The sequence below is a fragment of the Balaenoptera physalus genome (genome assembly GCF_965194825.1).
Source record: "Balaenoptera physalus genome assembly, chromosome: 13".
In the NCBI taxonomy this organism is placed as follows: domain Eukaryota; kingdom Metazoa; phylum Chordata; class Mammalia; order Artiodactyla; family Balaenopteridae; genus Balaenoptera; species Balaenoptera physalus.
The window spans coordinates 17,381,730-17,397,550 of NC_138892.1; the positions used below are offsets into that span (position 1 = coordinate 17,381,730).

General features: G+C 35.7%; 1 protein-coding gene and 1 long non-coding RNA gene across 12 annotated transcripts in view; one reads left to right on the forward strand and one right to left on the reverse strand.

Annotated features, from left to right (window-relative positions):
* The window catches only part of WASHC4 (WASH complex subunit 4), a 70,726-nt gene that overhangs the window by 30,834 nt on the left and 24,071 nt on the right, over positions 1 to 15,821 (reverse strand). For all 11 annotated transcript variants that reach the window (XR_014252272.1, XR_014252273.1, XR_014252274.1 and 8 more), the window contains 9 exons: positions 13,976 to 14,083; positions 13,315 to 13,461; positions 13,111 to 13,190; positions 11,658 to 11,763; positions 10,976 to 11,092; positions 9,643 to 9,811; positions 8,855 to 9,009; positions 7,173 to 7,247; positions 5,022 to 5,126 (listed from right to left, as the gene is read on the reverse strand). Coding sequence is in view for 7 of the 11 variants with exons in the window: in XM_082419338.1 (XP_082275464.1) it covers positions 5,022 to 5,126; positions 7,173 to 7,247; positions 8,855 to 9,009; positions 9,643 to 9,811; positions 10,976 to 11,092; positions 11,658 to 11,763; positions 13,111 to 13,190; positions 13,315 to 13,461; positions 13,976 to 14,083 (1,062 nt within the window). In the remaining 4 variants the exon portion in view is untranslated. The remainder of the gene's footprint in view (positions 1 to 5,021; positions 5,127 to 7,172; positions 7,248 to 8,854; positions 9,010 to 9,642; positions 9,812 to 10,975; positions 11,093 to 11,657; positions 11,764 to 13,110; positions 13,191 to 13,314; positions 13,462 to 13,975; positions 14,084 to 15,821) is intronic.
* The window catches only part of LOC309640631, a 317,179-nt gene continuing 302,226 nt past the window's right edge, over positions 869 to 15,821 (forward strand). Inside the window, exon 1 of the long non-coding RNA XR_014252322.1 lies at positions 869 to 3,202. This is a non-coding gene — a long non-coding RNA (uncharacterized lncRNA). The remainder of the gene's footprint in view (positions 3,203 to 15,821) is intronic.

The following is a 15,821-nucleotide window of genomic DNA, read 5'->3' on the forward strand; positions in this document are numbered from 1 at the left end:
TGGTCATCATCATGAAGTGTATATTCTAGCAGGACAGGCATTTTAAGACAAGTATATGTTAAATAAACTATTATAGCTCACTGCAATAATTTCTAAAATGAGAAGTGTAGGTGTTCTGAGAATGGGTTAAAAGGTCCTGACCTAGACTCAGAAAACACTGAAAAAGTAGGCTTGGAGCTGAGATTAAAGTCAAAATAACAAGATTAATTTTGACCTATAGATGAAAGCCTTGTACTAATTTCCATCCCCACCACCCTCAAATATTACTAATATATTTTTGCATATGTATGCGCTTTTTTTGTTTCTATTTCATTTATTTCTGCTCTGATCTTTATGATTTCTTTCCTTCTGCTAACTTTGGGTTTTGTTTGTTCTTCTTTCTCTAGTTTCTTTAGGTGTAAGGTTAGATTGTTTACTTGAGATTTTTCTTGTTTCTTTAGGTAGGCTTGTATAGCTATAAACTTCCCTCTTAGAACTGCTTTTGCTGCATCCCATAGGTTTTGGGTCATCGTGTTTTCATTGTCATTTGTCTCTAGGTATTTTTTGATTTCCTCTTTGATTTCTTCAATGATCTCTTGGTTATTTAGTAACGTATTGTTTAGCCTCCATGTGTTTGTGTTTTTTACGTTTTTTCCCCTGTAATTCATTTCTAATCTCATAGCGTTGTGGTCAGAAAAGATGCTTGATATGATTTCAATTTTCTTAAATTTACTGAGGCTTGATTTGTGACCCAAGATGTGATCTATCCTGGAGAATGTTCCGTGCGCACTTGAGAAGAACGTGTAATCTGCTGTTTTTGGATGGAATGTCCTATAAATATCAAATAATCTATCTGGTCTATTGTGTCATTTAAAGCTTCTGTTTCCTTATTTATTTTCATTTTGGATGATCTGTCCATTGGTGTAAGTGAGGTATTAAAGTCCCCCACTATTATTGTGTTACTGTCAATTTCCTCTTTTATAGCTGTTAGCAGTTGCCTTATGTATTGAGGTGCTCCTATGTTGGGTGCATATATATTTATAATTGTTATATCTTCTCCTTGGATTGATCCCTTGATCATTATGTAGTATCCTTCCTTGTCTCTCGTAACATTCTTTATTCTAAAGTCTATTTTATCTGATATGAGTATAGCTACTCCAGCTTTCTTTTGATTTCCATTTGCATGGAATATCTTTTTCCATCCCCTCACTTTCAGTCTGTATGTGTCCCTAGGTCTAAAGTGGGTCTCTTGTAGACAGCATATATATGGGTCTTGTTTTTGTATCCATTCAGCAAGCCTGTGTCTTTTGGTTGGAGCATTTAATCCATTCACGTTTAAGGTAATTATCGATATGTATGTTCTTATTACCATTTTCTTAATTGTTTTCGGTTTGTTTTTGTAGGTCCTCTTCTTCTCTTGTGTTTCCCACTTAGAGAAGTTCCTTTAGCATTTGTTGTAGAGCTGGTTTGGTGGTGCTGAATTCTCTTAGCTTTTGCTTGTCTGTAAAGCTTTTGATTTCTCCATCAAATCTAAATGAGATCCTTGCCGGGTAGAGTAATCTTGGTTGTAGGTTCTTCCCTTTCATCACTTTAAGTATATCATGCCACTCCCTTCTGGCTTGTAGAGTTTCTGCTGAGAAATCAGCTGTTAACCTTATGAGTTCCCTTGTATGTTGTCATTTTTCCCTTGCTGCTTTCAATAATTTTTCTTTGTCTTTAATTTTTGCCACTTTGATTACTATGTGTCTCGGCATGTTTCTCCTTGGGTTTATCCTGTATGGGACTCTCTGCGCTTCCTGGACTTGGGTGGCTATTTCCTTTCCCATGTTAGGGAAGTTTTCGACTATAATCTCTTCAAATATTTTCTCTGGTCCTTTCTCTCTCTCTTCTCCTTCTGGGACCCCTATAATGCGAATGTTGTTGCGTTTAATGTTGTCCCAGAGGTCTCTTAGGCTGTCTTCATTTCTTTTCATTCTTTTTTCTTTAGTCTGTTCCGCAGCAGTGAATTCCACCATTCTGTCTTCCAGGTCACTTATCCGTTCTTCTGCCTCAGTTATTCTGCTATTGATTCCTTCTGGTGTAGTTTTCATTTCAGTTATTGTATTGGTCATGTCTGTTTGTTTGTTCTTTAATTCTTCTAGGTCTTTGTTAATCATTTGTTGCATCTTCTCGATCTTTGCCTCCATTCTTATTCTGAGGTCCTGGATCATCTTCACTATCATTATTCTGAATTCTTTTTCTGGAAGGTTGCCTACCTCCACTTCATTTAGTTGTTTTTCTGGGGTTTTTTCTTGTTCCTTCATCTGGTATATAGCCCTCTGCCTTTTCATCTTGTCTATCTTTCTGTAAATGTGGTTTTTGTTCCACAGGCTGCAGGATTGCAGTTTTTCTTGCTTCTGCCATCTGCCCTCTGGTGGTTGAGGCTATCTAAGGGGCTTGATGGGAGGCTCTGGTGGTGGGTAGAGCTGACTGTTGCTGTGGTGGTCAGAGCTCCCTAAAACTTTAATCCACTTGACTGTTGATGGGTAGGGCTGGGTTCCCTCCCTGTTGGTTGTTTTGCCTGAGGCAACCCAACACTGGAGCCTACCTGGGCTCTTTGGTCGGGCTAATGGCAGACTCTGGGAGGGCTCACGCCAAGGAGTACTTCCCAGAACCTCCATTGCCAGTGTCCTTGTCCCCAAGGTGAAACAGAGCCAGCCCCCGCCTCTGCAGGAGACCCTCCAACACTAGCAGATAGGTCTGGTTCAGCCTCCCCCAGGGTCACTGCTCCTTCCCCCGGGACCCGATGTGCACACTATTCCATGTGCACCCTCCAAGAGTAGGGTCTGTTTCCCCCAGTCCTGTCGAAGTCCTGCAATCAATTCCCACTAGGCTTCAAAGTCTGATTCTCTATATATTCCTCCTCCCGTTGCCGGACCCCCAGGTTGGGAAGCCTGACGTGGGGCTCAGAAGCTTCACTCCAGTGGGTGGACTGCTGTGGTGTAAGTGTTCGCCAGTCTGTGAGTCACCCACCCAGCAGTTACGGGATTTGATTTTACTCTGATTGCACCCCTCCTACCGTCTCACTGTGGCTTCTCCTCTGTCCTTGGACGTGGGGTATCCTCCTTGGTGAAGTCCAGGTTCTTCCTGTCGATGATTGTCCAGCAGCCAGTTGTGATTCTGGTGCTCTCGCAAGAGGGAGTGAGAGCACGTCCTTCTACTCCGCCATCTTGGTTAATCTCCTGTACGTGCTTTGTAACAGTCTTCATCACCCAGTTATAGAAAGGCGTGCTTTCTCAGAACTTTTCTTGTGGCTTAAACACTGCTTTTTCTTGATCTCCTCAGCAGTAGTAGTCTTAGAAGTAGTCTCTTCTTTACCCTTTCCATTCTTTTTTTTCCATACACTTATTTATTCGTTCATTCATTCATTTATGACTGCGTTGGGTCTTCGTTGCGGCGCGCGGGCTCTCTCTAGTTGCGGCGAGCGGGTGCTACTCTTCGTTGTGGTGTGCAGGCTTCTCATTGTGGTGGCTTCTCTTGTTGCAGAGCATGGGCTCTATGGCGCGTGGGCTTCACTAGTTGTGGCGCACGGGCTTCAGCAGTTGTGGCTCGCGGGCTTAGTTGCTCCATGGCATGTGGGATCTTCCAGGACCAGGGCTCGAACCCGTGTCTCCTGCACTGGCAGGCAGATTCTTAAGCACTGCGCCACCAGGGAAGCCCATATCCTTTCCATTCTTAATAGTGGGTAACACTGCCAGCCTCTGATCGTATTTCTTCTATGCTCACCTCATCATCACCAGACATCAGGAATTTACATTCATTAGTGTGGTTAACTGATTAACAACGGTTTTTCCTGCTAGAGTACAATTATTATGAGAGCAGGAAATGTCTGTTTTTCTTATCCCAGTGCCCAGCACAGTGCCTGAGACACATAAAATATGAGCATAATTATATCTGTTACATGAATGAGTGTTTGACAGATGAGGTCAAAGAAGAGTTTGATCCTTAAAGGTTCAGAGTTTATTCATCCTGAAAGGCTCAGACATCTCTACATGGATGACTCCTTGTTTTAAATTTGAAACTCTGACTACCTATGTCCCCTTCCTCTATTGATAACCACTAACACAGAGCTCCAATCACATTACTTATCAGCTCAAATACTTCAATGGCTTCCCCACTACACTAAAATGGTCCCTACGTAACTTGCCAGTCATGTAACTTCTCCCTATTCCCTTACTCCCAAATACACTTAATAACACTTTACTATTTAAACATTTGCGTTCTTCTTTCCTCAAGGAGAAACTGTGGCCTGAAAACCAGGTAAATTTAAAGACTTCTCTTTTTCCATTGAAGGAAACATAGCATATAAGCTCAAATGACTGTCGCAAGTGACTGAATGCCCATTTCTAAGAAGATTCAAGATATTTTTTCAGCAAATTGCTATTTTTATGGATATCAAATAACTACTAAACGCCTTCCCAAAAAAAGAGCGTGACTGATGTTAAATAAACTATCAATGATTTGCTTTCAGAAGCAACTTACAGAGAATATCAAACAATCCACCCAGATATATACTTATGCTGATGTCCTCAAATCTCCAACGTTATTTATAATGATGATCTTAAGATGGTAAAACATTCTAAAGTGCCTTTTTTTTTTTTTAAGATTTTTTTTTGATGTGGACCATTTTTAAAGTCTTTATTGAATTTGTTACAATACTGCTTCTGTTTTATGTTTTGGTTTTTTTGGCTGCGAGGCATGTGGCATCTTAGCTCCCCAACCAGGGATCAAACTCACACCCCCTGCATTGGAAGGTGAAGTCTTAACCACTGGACCGCCAGGGAAGTCCCTAAAGTGCCTTTTGAATTACAAAGCTTCCATCACATCTAACACAATTTCAGTGACAGACATTTTAATTATACCAAACAGAAAAATGGAGGTTAAGGTATAATATAAACAAGCAATAATGTATATTTACCAGAATATTTGATGAAAAAAACTATATTTCAAACTACCAACAGGGGTCTATTACCCACACAACCCCCCTCCCAGAAGGTTCTTACTGTTGTATTCATGATTCCTGTGCCATGTGTTCGAATTGAATTAGCAATATGCCGAATGTTAATAGTGTTCAAATGTTTATTATTGCTTGTTCGCTCAATAAAAATCTGTAATGAAACAAACACAATCAATAGCAAACACTGACCAGTTAACCCAAGAATTTTAGAATTTTATTTTATTAAAGATAATTGAAAAGTCATTCAAAAAGATAATACAGTCAAAGCAAAGGAATAAACAAGATAATCTCTAAACAATTATTTTTTGTCTTCTTTATTTTACTAACTTGCAGTATTGGGAATCAATTCTTTGCCCCTCAGCCTTTCTACATTAAAAAAATTTTTCTTCCACGCACATTATGGTCACCTTATCTTTGACAAAGGAGGCAAGAATACACAATGGAGAAAAGATAGCCTCTTCAATAAGTGGTGCTGGGAAAACTGGACAGCTATATGTAAAAGAATGAAATTAGAACACTTCCTAACACCATACACAAAAATAAACTTAAAATGGATTAAAGACCTAAATGTAAGGCCAGACACTATAAAACTCGTAGAGGAAAACACAGGCAGAACACTCTGTGACATAAATCACGCAAGATCCTTTTGACCCACCTCCTAGAGTAATGGAAACAAAAACAAACAAATGGGACCTAATGAAACTTAAGAGCTTTTGCACAGCAAAGGAAACCATAAACAAGACAAAAAGACAACCCACAGAATATGAGAAAATATTTGCAAACAAAGCAATTGACAAAGGATTAATCTCCAAAATATACAAGCAGCTCATGCAGCTCAATATCAAAATAACAAACAACCCAATCCAAAAATGGGCGGAAGACCTAAATAGACATTTCTCCAAACAAGACATACAGATTGCCAACAAACACATGAAAAGATGCTCAACAGCACTAATCATTAGAGAAATGCTAATCAAAACCACAATGAGGTATCACATCACCGGTCAGAATGGCCATCATCAAAAAATCTACAAACAATAAATGCTGGAGAGGGTGTGGAGAAAAGGGAGGGAACCCTCCTGCACTGCTGGTGGGAATGCAAATTGATACAGCCACTATGGAGAACTGTATGGAGGTTCCTGAAAAACTTTAAAATAGAACTACCATATGACCCAGCAATCCCAGTACTGGGCATATACCCTGAGAAAACCATAATTCAAAAAGAGTCATGTGGGCTTCCCTGGTGGCGCAGTGGTTGAGAATCCGCCTGCCAATGCAGGGGACACGGGTTCGAGCCCTGGTCTGGGACGATCCCACATGCCGCGGAGCGGCTGGGCCCGTGAGCCACAATTGCTGAGCCTGCGCGTCTGGAGCCTGTGCTCCGCAACAAGAGAGGCCGCGATAGCGAGAGGCCCGCGCACCGCAATGAAGAGTGGCCCCCGCTTGCCGCAACTGGAGGAAGCCCTCGCACAGAGACGGAGACCCAACACAGCCATAAATAAAATAAATAAATTAAAAAAAAAAAAAAAAAAAAAAAGAGTCATGTACCACAATGTTCACTGCAGCACTATTTACAATAGCCAGGACATGGAAGCAACCTAAATCTCCATCGACAGATGAATACATAAAGAAGATGTGGCACATATATACAATGGAATATTACTCAGCCGTAAAAAGGAACAAAATTGAGTTACTTGTAATGAGGTGGATGGACCTAGAGTCTGTCATACAGAGTGAAGTTAAGTCAGAAAGAGAAAAACAAATACCATATGCTAATGCACATATATGGAATCTAAAAAAATGGTACTGATGAACCTAGTGGCACGGCAGGAATAAAGACACAGACGTAGAGAATGGACTTGAGCACATGGGGGTGGGGGGAAGGGGAAGCTGGGACAAGGTGAGAGAGTAGCACTGACATATATACACTACCAAATGTAAAATGGATGGCTAGCGGGAAGCTGCTGCATAGCACAGGGAGATCACCTCAATGCTTTGTGACAACCTAGAGGGGTGGGATAGGGAGGGTGGGAGGGAGGCTAAAGAAGGAGGGGATATGGGGATATATGTATACATATAGCTGATTCACTTTGTTGTATAGCAGAAACTAACACAACATTGTAAAGCAATTATACTCCAATAAAGATATAAAAAAAAATTTTTTTTAATAAAAAATTTTTTTCTGAAACTCACTCACTTGATTGTTGAGATTATAGAGGTATCGAGACACAAATATATGAATGTTTCTCATAATTTCCAAGACATCCAGGCCCTACAAAACAATCCACAAAGAAGTTCTATTATTATTAGTTTAAAATAATCAGACATATCAATATAGTGACTTACTGCTTATACCAAGTCTCCCAATATTTTTAAATTATTTTAAAGAACAACTATACAAAAAGTACAACCAAAGGTTAAAAAGAGTCTTCTGACATGTACAATTAGGACTATCTACTTGGGGAAATCTGACTGCTTGTTATCTTATTCCTTTTGTGTAGACAGGAACGGTTAAATTTAAAATTTTGAAGATCCATGACTCACAATCATTTCACCACCACTCTTGAGAATATTTGTCTTCCCAAAGATCTTTTCTATATTTTTTGCAAAGTAAACTAATGGCCAGATTCTAAAAATAGATTTTAGAATCTATTTTAGATTCTAAAAGATTCTAAAATAATAGCCAGATTCTGGCTATTATTCTATATATAATAGCCAGAATATGTGTATTATATATAAACAGTATATATTTATAAAATATATACTATTTTTCAGGCATTGTGCAAGGTTCTTTATATGGAATTCTCCAATATGAGGTATTATTCTTAATTCCACAGCTGAAGAAAATGAAGCTAAGGGAGTTCCGCAAGGAAGCTAGGAAGAGGCAGAACACAGGGATTTAAAAATATCTAATTCCAAATCCTTATGCTTCTTTTAATCATACTAGACCACTTTTAATATACAAGTTACCTAATAAGAATCCTTCATTCTTACTACTCTAATACCTAACGGTATCATATAAACTGTTCCATAGCTTTTCTAATTGGGGCTCAAAGTAATATCACAATACCCCTTTGATTAAGTTTTTATTATAGATTTTCTCATGTTTTAATCTAAAAATTTATTTACTCATTTTTTTTCTCCCACATGAGCTGAGAGTGTTTTTATTTATTTCTGTATCCCTAAATGTAGTTCAGTGTCTAGCATGTTTTCAGTAAATATTAAATTTATAAATAAATGAATGAAAGGATATACAAACTGATCCTGCAATTGGTCCCTATATATGCAGTAAGATGAATGAAAAATTATGATCCTCAACTTTCGGAACTGAATTAAGATTTTTTGGTAAATATTATCTGGATTATCTTAGAAAGAATTACATGCAAATTAACTGAAAACAAACCTCTGCACTCATGAGATACTGCCATACTGTAAATTAGCTTATTGAATTAGTAAAGCTAAATACTTGTTTGCACTCATTTTAAGACAAATACAATTACATAAATTTAACCAATTTTCTAAGATATTAAAGCTTATACATTGTATCTAGGTTTAAAATCCTTAACTGTCACCTTGATTAAACTTTTTAAAATACGGCAGAAGTCGCCTCACTATCCCAACATGTTTCTGAAAAACTGTATATAAATCTATGTATATTTCAAATTTTCAACAAAAGGAAAAGTATAAACATTTGGAAGGCTGTGGTAAATTCTTTCATAAAGCAAATTAGTACCATCTAATTTTTTATTCTTCTCAAGTATGAGGTTTTTTCTTGGAATATAAACACATACTAAATAAAGTAAAAAGAAAAAATTTTTCTTAGAGAAATACTGTTATCATACCACAATCAGACTATACTAAGAACAGTTTATACTATACCTGTTCCAAAGTCTGACTAGGAAGATGTGCCTCGGTCATAACCAATCCATAACGCTGAGTAGCTAAATTTCTCATTTCACTGTAAGTGGCCCAGTCATGAAGAGCTACTGTTGTTAGATTGTAGAAAGTCTTGTCTAGGTAGTGAGTTACATAAGCTTCAAAAAAAAAAAAAAAAACGATCAAAACTTTTCTGATTCATGAACAGTAGGAAAGGCAGAGAAATGAAACTAAAAAGGAAACAACTTGTCTTTGAACATTAAATTTCTTCCTTTAAAATAAGGTGCTGGGGGCTTCCCTGGTGGCGCAGTGGTTAAGAATCTGCCTGCCAATGCAGGGGACACGGGTTCGAGCCCAGGTCTGGGAAGATCCCACATGCCGCAGAGCAACTAGGCCCATGAGCCACAACTACTGAGCCTGCGCATCTGGAGCTTGTGCTCCACAACAAGAGAGGCCGTGATAGTAAGCGGCCCATGCACCGCGATGAAGAGTGGCCCCCGCTTGCCACAACTGGAGAAAGCCCTCGCATTGAAACAAAGACCCAACACAGCCAAAAATAAATAAATAAATAAATAAAAAATAAAAATAAAGGAATTCCTTTATAAATAAATAAATAAATAAATAAATAAATAAAGTGCTAGGAAAATAAAAATGAAGAAACAAAAAGAAATTCAAGAATAAATGCACTAAAACAAAGAAAGATTTTCTCAAGGTTTCGTTTTTGTTATTTTCTCTTTAACAGGGCAAACAAATATAGAATATGACCCTAAGAAGGAAACCAGAACACTCACCTCGAATGTCAATGAAACGGTTGAAAAACCGAATTGGATTCAGAGAGAAAAAAAGGGCCAGGTCTTTCATGCCAACTTTGAAAGGGTTTCTGTCATCCAGCTTTAAATGAGTATGCACAGAAAGTCGCAGGTCCTTCTCTATTTCTTTGCACAACTTGTCCAGCAAATGCTATTCACAAAAGAATTGCTATCTTAATTTTTCAAAATAATATTCTAATTGTATTACTCTTCTAGGTGTCTATGTTCTCACTGTTAGAGCTTTAGTATCTGTGCAATGATGAAAAAATTTGTCAAACTGGTTTAAGAGTCTAAATACTCTATGGTAAAACATTATTTTATTGGGAGAGTGAAATTATTTTGCTATCTATTGAAAATCAATGATTTTTTTTGACCAGGGAGCAGTTAGATGAGTTCTAATGAATTCATTACTATTTTAAGTATAACACCCTTGAAAAAAAAATCAAAAGCTAACATCTGATGGCTTCATTACAAGGAACATGAATACACAATATTAAGCATAAAATTTATAGAAACCAGCAACAAAGGAGGAAAGGTTCTGAGAATATGCAAGAGAGGAAATTTTTTAAAAGCTTCCTTTTAATAATCATTAAAAAAAAAATCACAAAACTCGTTGAGCTAAAGGCAATGAAATTAATCATTTTTTTCTGGTGTACCACAGGGTTCTAAGTACTGGCCAGACATGTATTTTATTTTCTAAATACAAGTATTTATTATGAGAAATTACATTTAAAAATTTCACAATTTTATCAAACCTATATAAGGTTTATATTGTGAAGTTTACTCATTTTTAATTCCTCCCTCCATATAAAAATACTGCTAGTTGGAAATTTAATTTTAAAGCTATCAGTGTTTATAATACACACTTCATTAAAACAGGGACGGATGTACTATACTGCATTCAAATTATCTGTTACACAAGTAATAGGCTTTATACTTTTAAATATAAAATATTTCAGTCATTAGCTTTCCAAATGAAATTCAATAAAACATTAATAGTTAAGTTACCTTAACTATATGACCATTAGCTGCAGACAGTAGTCAAACCAATTTTTGCATTTGCATTCTTCTAATAAACAGAACTTTAAATTCAAATATACTACTTACTAAAGTAAAAAAAAGTTTTCCAAATACCTAATCTGGATTTCTATATTAAAAATTAGGAATTAAAGACCAATTTAGCACAATAGTGATAGTTCTTTTGTGATTTACAATAATAATCTTAAATTTGTGAAAGCCTGCTTCAATCCAAAAAGTTTTTCTAAACATTGCATTCTAGACACGTTTTAAGCTTTTCAATCTCAAAATATGTTACCTCATTTAAAATTTCCATGATTTCCTTGTCATAGCAATCCAGAAGTACTTCATAGGATTCTAAATGCCTTGCATGCATCATAGCAGGTACACAGTCACGTAAAGCACTGAACATGTACTAAGACGAAAAGTAGAATGTACATGAATTTAGAAAAATTACATCTCTAAATTATATTACAAAGGTTAATTATCTACCTTAAAAGACAAAACCTCAATCTGAAGGCTGTTTTTTTTACATATGACTATATTACTTTCCTAAGTAAGAGTCGAATTTTATTCTCTAAAGCATATACTTTAAGTATACAAAAAATTCACATTAACTTATCCTTTTCCTACCTTGATCATTCAAATACACTCATTTCCATAAAGAAATGGAAAGATCTGAACAACATATAACTTACTGACAAATAAGTCATATTATTTTGACACAAACTGAAACCCAGTGCAATGAGAATGATTAGGAATATGAGGGGAAGAGTAAAATATATATTAATTCATTAGTAGCAATATAAAATTTATCTACAGACTATATAAATTGTACTGAATATGCATAGCACTGTTAAAAAACGGCATCAGCAGTTTTAAAACACTTTATTAAATGATCTATTTTAAAATTAATTAAAGTGGTTTACACAGTGACTAAAAAAATGATGGGTTTATTCTTTACATTATTCTTTACTTACATGTAATCTGGCTGCATCAACAGCATTTTCATATACATCATCTAAATAAATTGGGAAGACAGCTCGATGCCAGTATAAAAAACAACAGTCACATTGTGTTTGGACTCTACAATGTAAAGTAATAATTAGTGGTACCAAAATTCAAGTAACCCCAAAAAATAATAAAAGGAATGACATTATATATCATGAGGGTAAAAGCTCTGTCTTACTCATTTTTTTGTATTCCTTACATCATTTAACCCAAAATTAGTATAGAAAAGCCACAAAATAAATATTTTTCAAATTGAACAACGTTAACAAAACACTCCAATACCCGACACTGTCAGAATTCTGCAAATACACTTCAGTTTTAAAGCATACTTAAGAAACAATATAGGATGGGATAGGGAGGGTGGCAGGGAGGCTAAAGAGGGAGGGGATATGGGGATATATGTATACTTACAGCTGTTTCACTTTGTTGTGCAGCAGAAACTAACACAACATTGTAAAGCAATTATACTCCAATAAAGGTATTAAAAAATATATACAGATAACTTTTAGAGTTTAAAATAAATTTATTTTCAATATTATTTGATATGACTAGACTTACAAGACCTGCATCACATGCACCTGTCTCAAAGCTGAAACGGAGACCTTTCAAAAAACTGTAACCAAAACAATGACAACAACAACAAAAACCAGTCGCACTCAACCTGTCTATAATCTTTGCTAAGTGACTATTTCACACATTATCGGGCAACAAAATGATCACTAAATATCTTAGAGTAAAGAAGGCTCAGTATTTCTACCAAGGGTGGAAAGTTAAATGCCACTAACTACAAAAATCTGAGCTTCTTAGAACAACAAAAACATCATGTTACAAATATGAGCATTAAATACAAATTGTGCTGAAACCTTAATTCGGCTGGGAATCAAAATTCAGAAGACCACTTTCCCATTAAGAAACTTACTGCTTACTTAATAAAAAGAAAACAATAAAGCCACAGGAGCTATATAAATAAGTCTTCCAAAACCTAATTCATCTTAGTGACTGGCTAACCAACAATGTAATTCAAATTCATGCCCCAAATAAAATTACAGAAGACTATGTGAGATGGCTCTAAGTCTCACAAATAGATGAAGTCTTGTTATAAAGCAGCAATTTTAAGTCCATCAGAGATACGCATCACAACAATCACAATATGTTCCAGGGTCTGCCAGATGCTCTAAGGGCTATATCACATTTTCTCATGTGAGTTCTTCCAAAAGCTACAGCCTTACCGTAAAAGCAAAGTTAAAGAAATATGATCGCTTGTCACAGTCTACTTTTAGTCATGCTAAAGAAGTTATGAACAGGAACTAATGGTCTACCTAAGTTATATTCCTTGTCTTGCTATCCTTTAAAAAAAAAAAAAAAAGCCCTGATGTTTCCATTACCCCTATCTTTTGAGTATCATTACATATACCTACTTACCTTTCTCTAAGTTCACTGATAAGATCCAGCTTTTTCATGACTACTTGAAGTGGAAAGAGTTCTTCATCTTTAAATGTTTTCTATCAGGGAGGGGAAAAAGGCAGAGAAGTTGCACTTGAAGGACAGGTTTCTTAGGTCAGTAGTAAGGGAAGTGTGAAACCTCAGATCCCATTTTTATTCCATAAGAAATAGCAATACATTTACCATTTGTGTGCCAACACTTAGTGCCAAAGAAACAATAAGTCGTCGTTGCTTTGTGCTTGGTCCATTTAGAGTGTTTTCAGCCAAAACTAGAGCAGAAAGCACATCAAGACGCTGTTCACTATATTTTTTGTCAGAAATTACTCTTTTCTTAAAGATAAAAGAAAACAGGAAATATCAGCTTTAAATCTGAGGCAATAACAAAAGACGCAGAAGAAAAATTTCTCAGTTATCTTTTCCATGATTCAACTTAAGAGCACTCAGACAAATACCTTCCCCGTTCAGCTTCTTGTGATAACGTTAGACGCTGTACTGCCGTAACGTTATCGCTGAGCACTGTCAGGGACAGCAAATTACTAGGCATACTTCAAAATCACCGTATTGATGTAGTAAGAAAATCATTTCTTAAAAGAAGATGCATCATATTTTTAAAATGCATAATATGTCATTTTTTAATAGAACTGTGTTAATGCTGCAAGTTCAGAGTAAAGATAACCCTGATCACTCTAAGTAAAATCATAAAATACCATGGAGATTATAACCAAGAATACTGTGTTTGAAGAAACGGAGTACACAGGTTTAACTAGAAAACACAAATAAAACAACAGGAAGGGCAAACTAGAAAGATAATATAATTATGCTGAATACATACTAACTTTCATACCTTGGCCACAGAAATAGAATTAAGAGCCTGATGCTGAAGATGCTGTGTTATATGTGAGACTGAATCAGCCACAACCAGGCTTCTCCTGTAGAACATATGTTCTATTGCCTAAAAAGAATCAGAAGTGATTTTATGAAAATCAACTTAAAACGTTTAGGCAAAATTACAGCATATCTTTATGACCTTGAGCTAGGTAAGACCTTTGTAAATGAGAGGCAAAAAGCACTACCATAAAGGATAAGACTGGTAAATTCAACTATATTAAATTAATGATTTCTATTTATCAAAAGTCACTATAAGGAAAATTAAAAGACAAGCCAACGTATGAGAAAGTATCTGCCACACACAAGGGATTAGTACACAGAATATGTAAAGACACCAAACAAATTAAACACTTTTTTTTAAAAAAGGCAAAAATTTCAATAGATAACTGAACAAAAGACATGAACATATTTTTCACAAAAGAAACACAGTTAACAGTATTAGACAAGATACCATCATTAACAATCAGGGAAATGAATGTTAAGTATAAAATCATTTATAAACACCAATGTGCATGTGCACACACACACAAAAGGCTGATGATACCAATGTTGGCCAGTTAGGGAACAATGGGAAGTCTAATATATTGTGGGAGGTGTGTAAACTGATAGAACTACTTTGGAAAACAATCTGGCATCATCTTGAGAAGCTGATTATGTACATATCACAGAACCCAGCAATCCACTCACAGGTATACAATACTTCAGAAAAACTTCTGCACAATTACACCAAGAGACATATACAAAAATGGCAACATTATTTATAATAGCAAAAACTGGAAAAAAACCCAAAAGTCCATCCCCAGGAAAGCTACACAATAATGAAAATTAATGAACTACAGCTATTCATCCCAACATGGTTAAGTTCAAATAAAAAATTTTGAGTAAAATGAACCAAGCCAAAGAATACATGAAGAATACATTAACACAAATTTCAAAAACAGAACTAAACAATGAATGGTTGATAAATTCATTCATATGTGGCAAACTAAAAAGAAACAAGGGAATGATAAAATTCAGGGCTGTGCTTCCTCTGGGGAGGTAGCATAGGATGCGATCAGGGAGGGACAACACAGGGGCTTTGAAAATATTGGTAACATTCTATTTCCTAAGTGGGATGATGGTTTTTAAGTATTTATTATTTTTAAAATTATGCTTATATATTAGATATAAGATATATATGCATCTATATATACACTTCTGTATTTGTATTTCATAAAAAATAACTGGTAATACCTTAAAGAAAAAAATGCTAAAAATCTAAAGACACAACCTCCAAACTATCTTTATTTCCTAACAAATCTAAAGCCACTATTAGCAGAAATTTACTAGCAAATCTTTATTTCAGTTTTTACAATAGGTTAAAAGTGGGCTCTCCTGCCTGTAAGGAGTTTCTTTTTTTTATTTATACAGAGTATGCTAAGAAGCATTTTACCACATTTTCAAAAGTATTCAAATCCCAAAATTATAACACTTTCTCTAAATTACAAAATAAACAGCCTCCTGCTGACTAGCCTCATATACATTTGAATACTATAAAATAATATTAACGTCTCATGTATTTTTAAAACTCATGCAACACGCTTAAAACTTCCGTGAGTAAAACTTTACCAATACTTAGGCTAACCTTTTCATTTTCCTTCTTTTCTCTTTCACTACATGTTCACTTTTAATAAAGTTTATTGGCCATTCATAGAAAATTACTCAGAAATTTCTTTCAGTGGCTAGTTCCGTTATCCAGCTGAGAGATAAGTACACTTTTCCATAATTTTTTTATTCTCATCATCAAGAAGTCAAATCTTAAC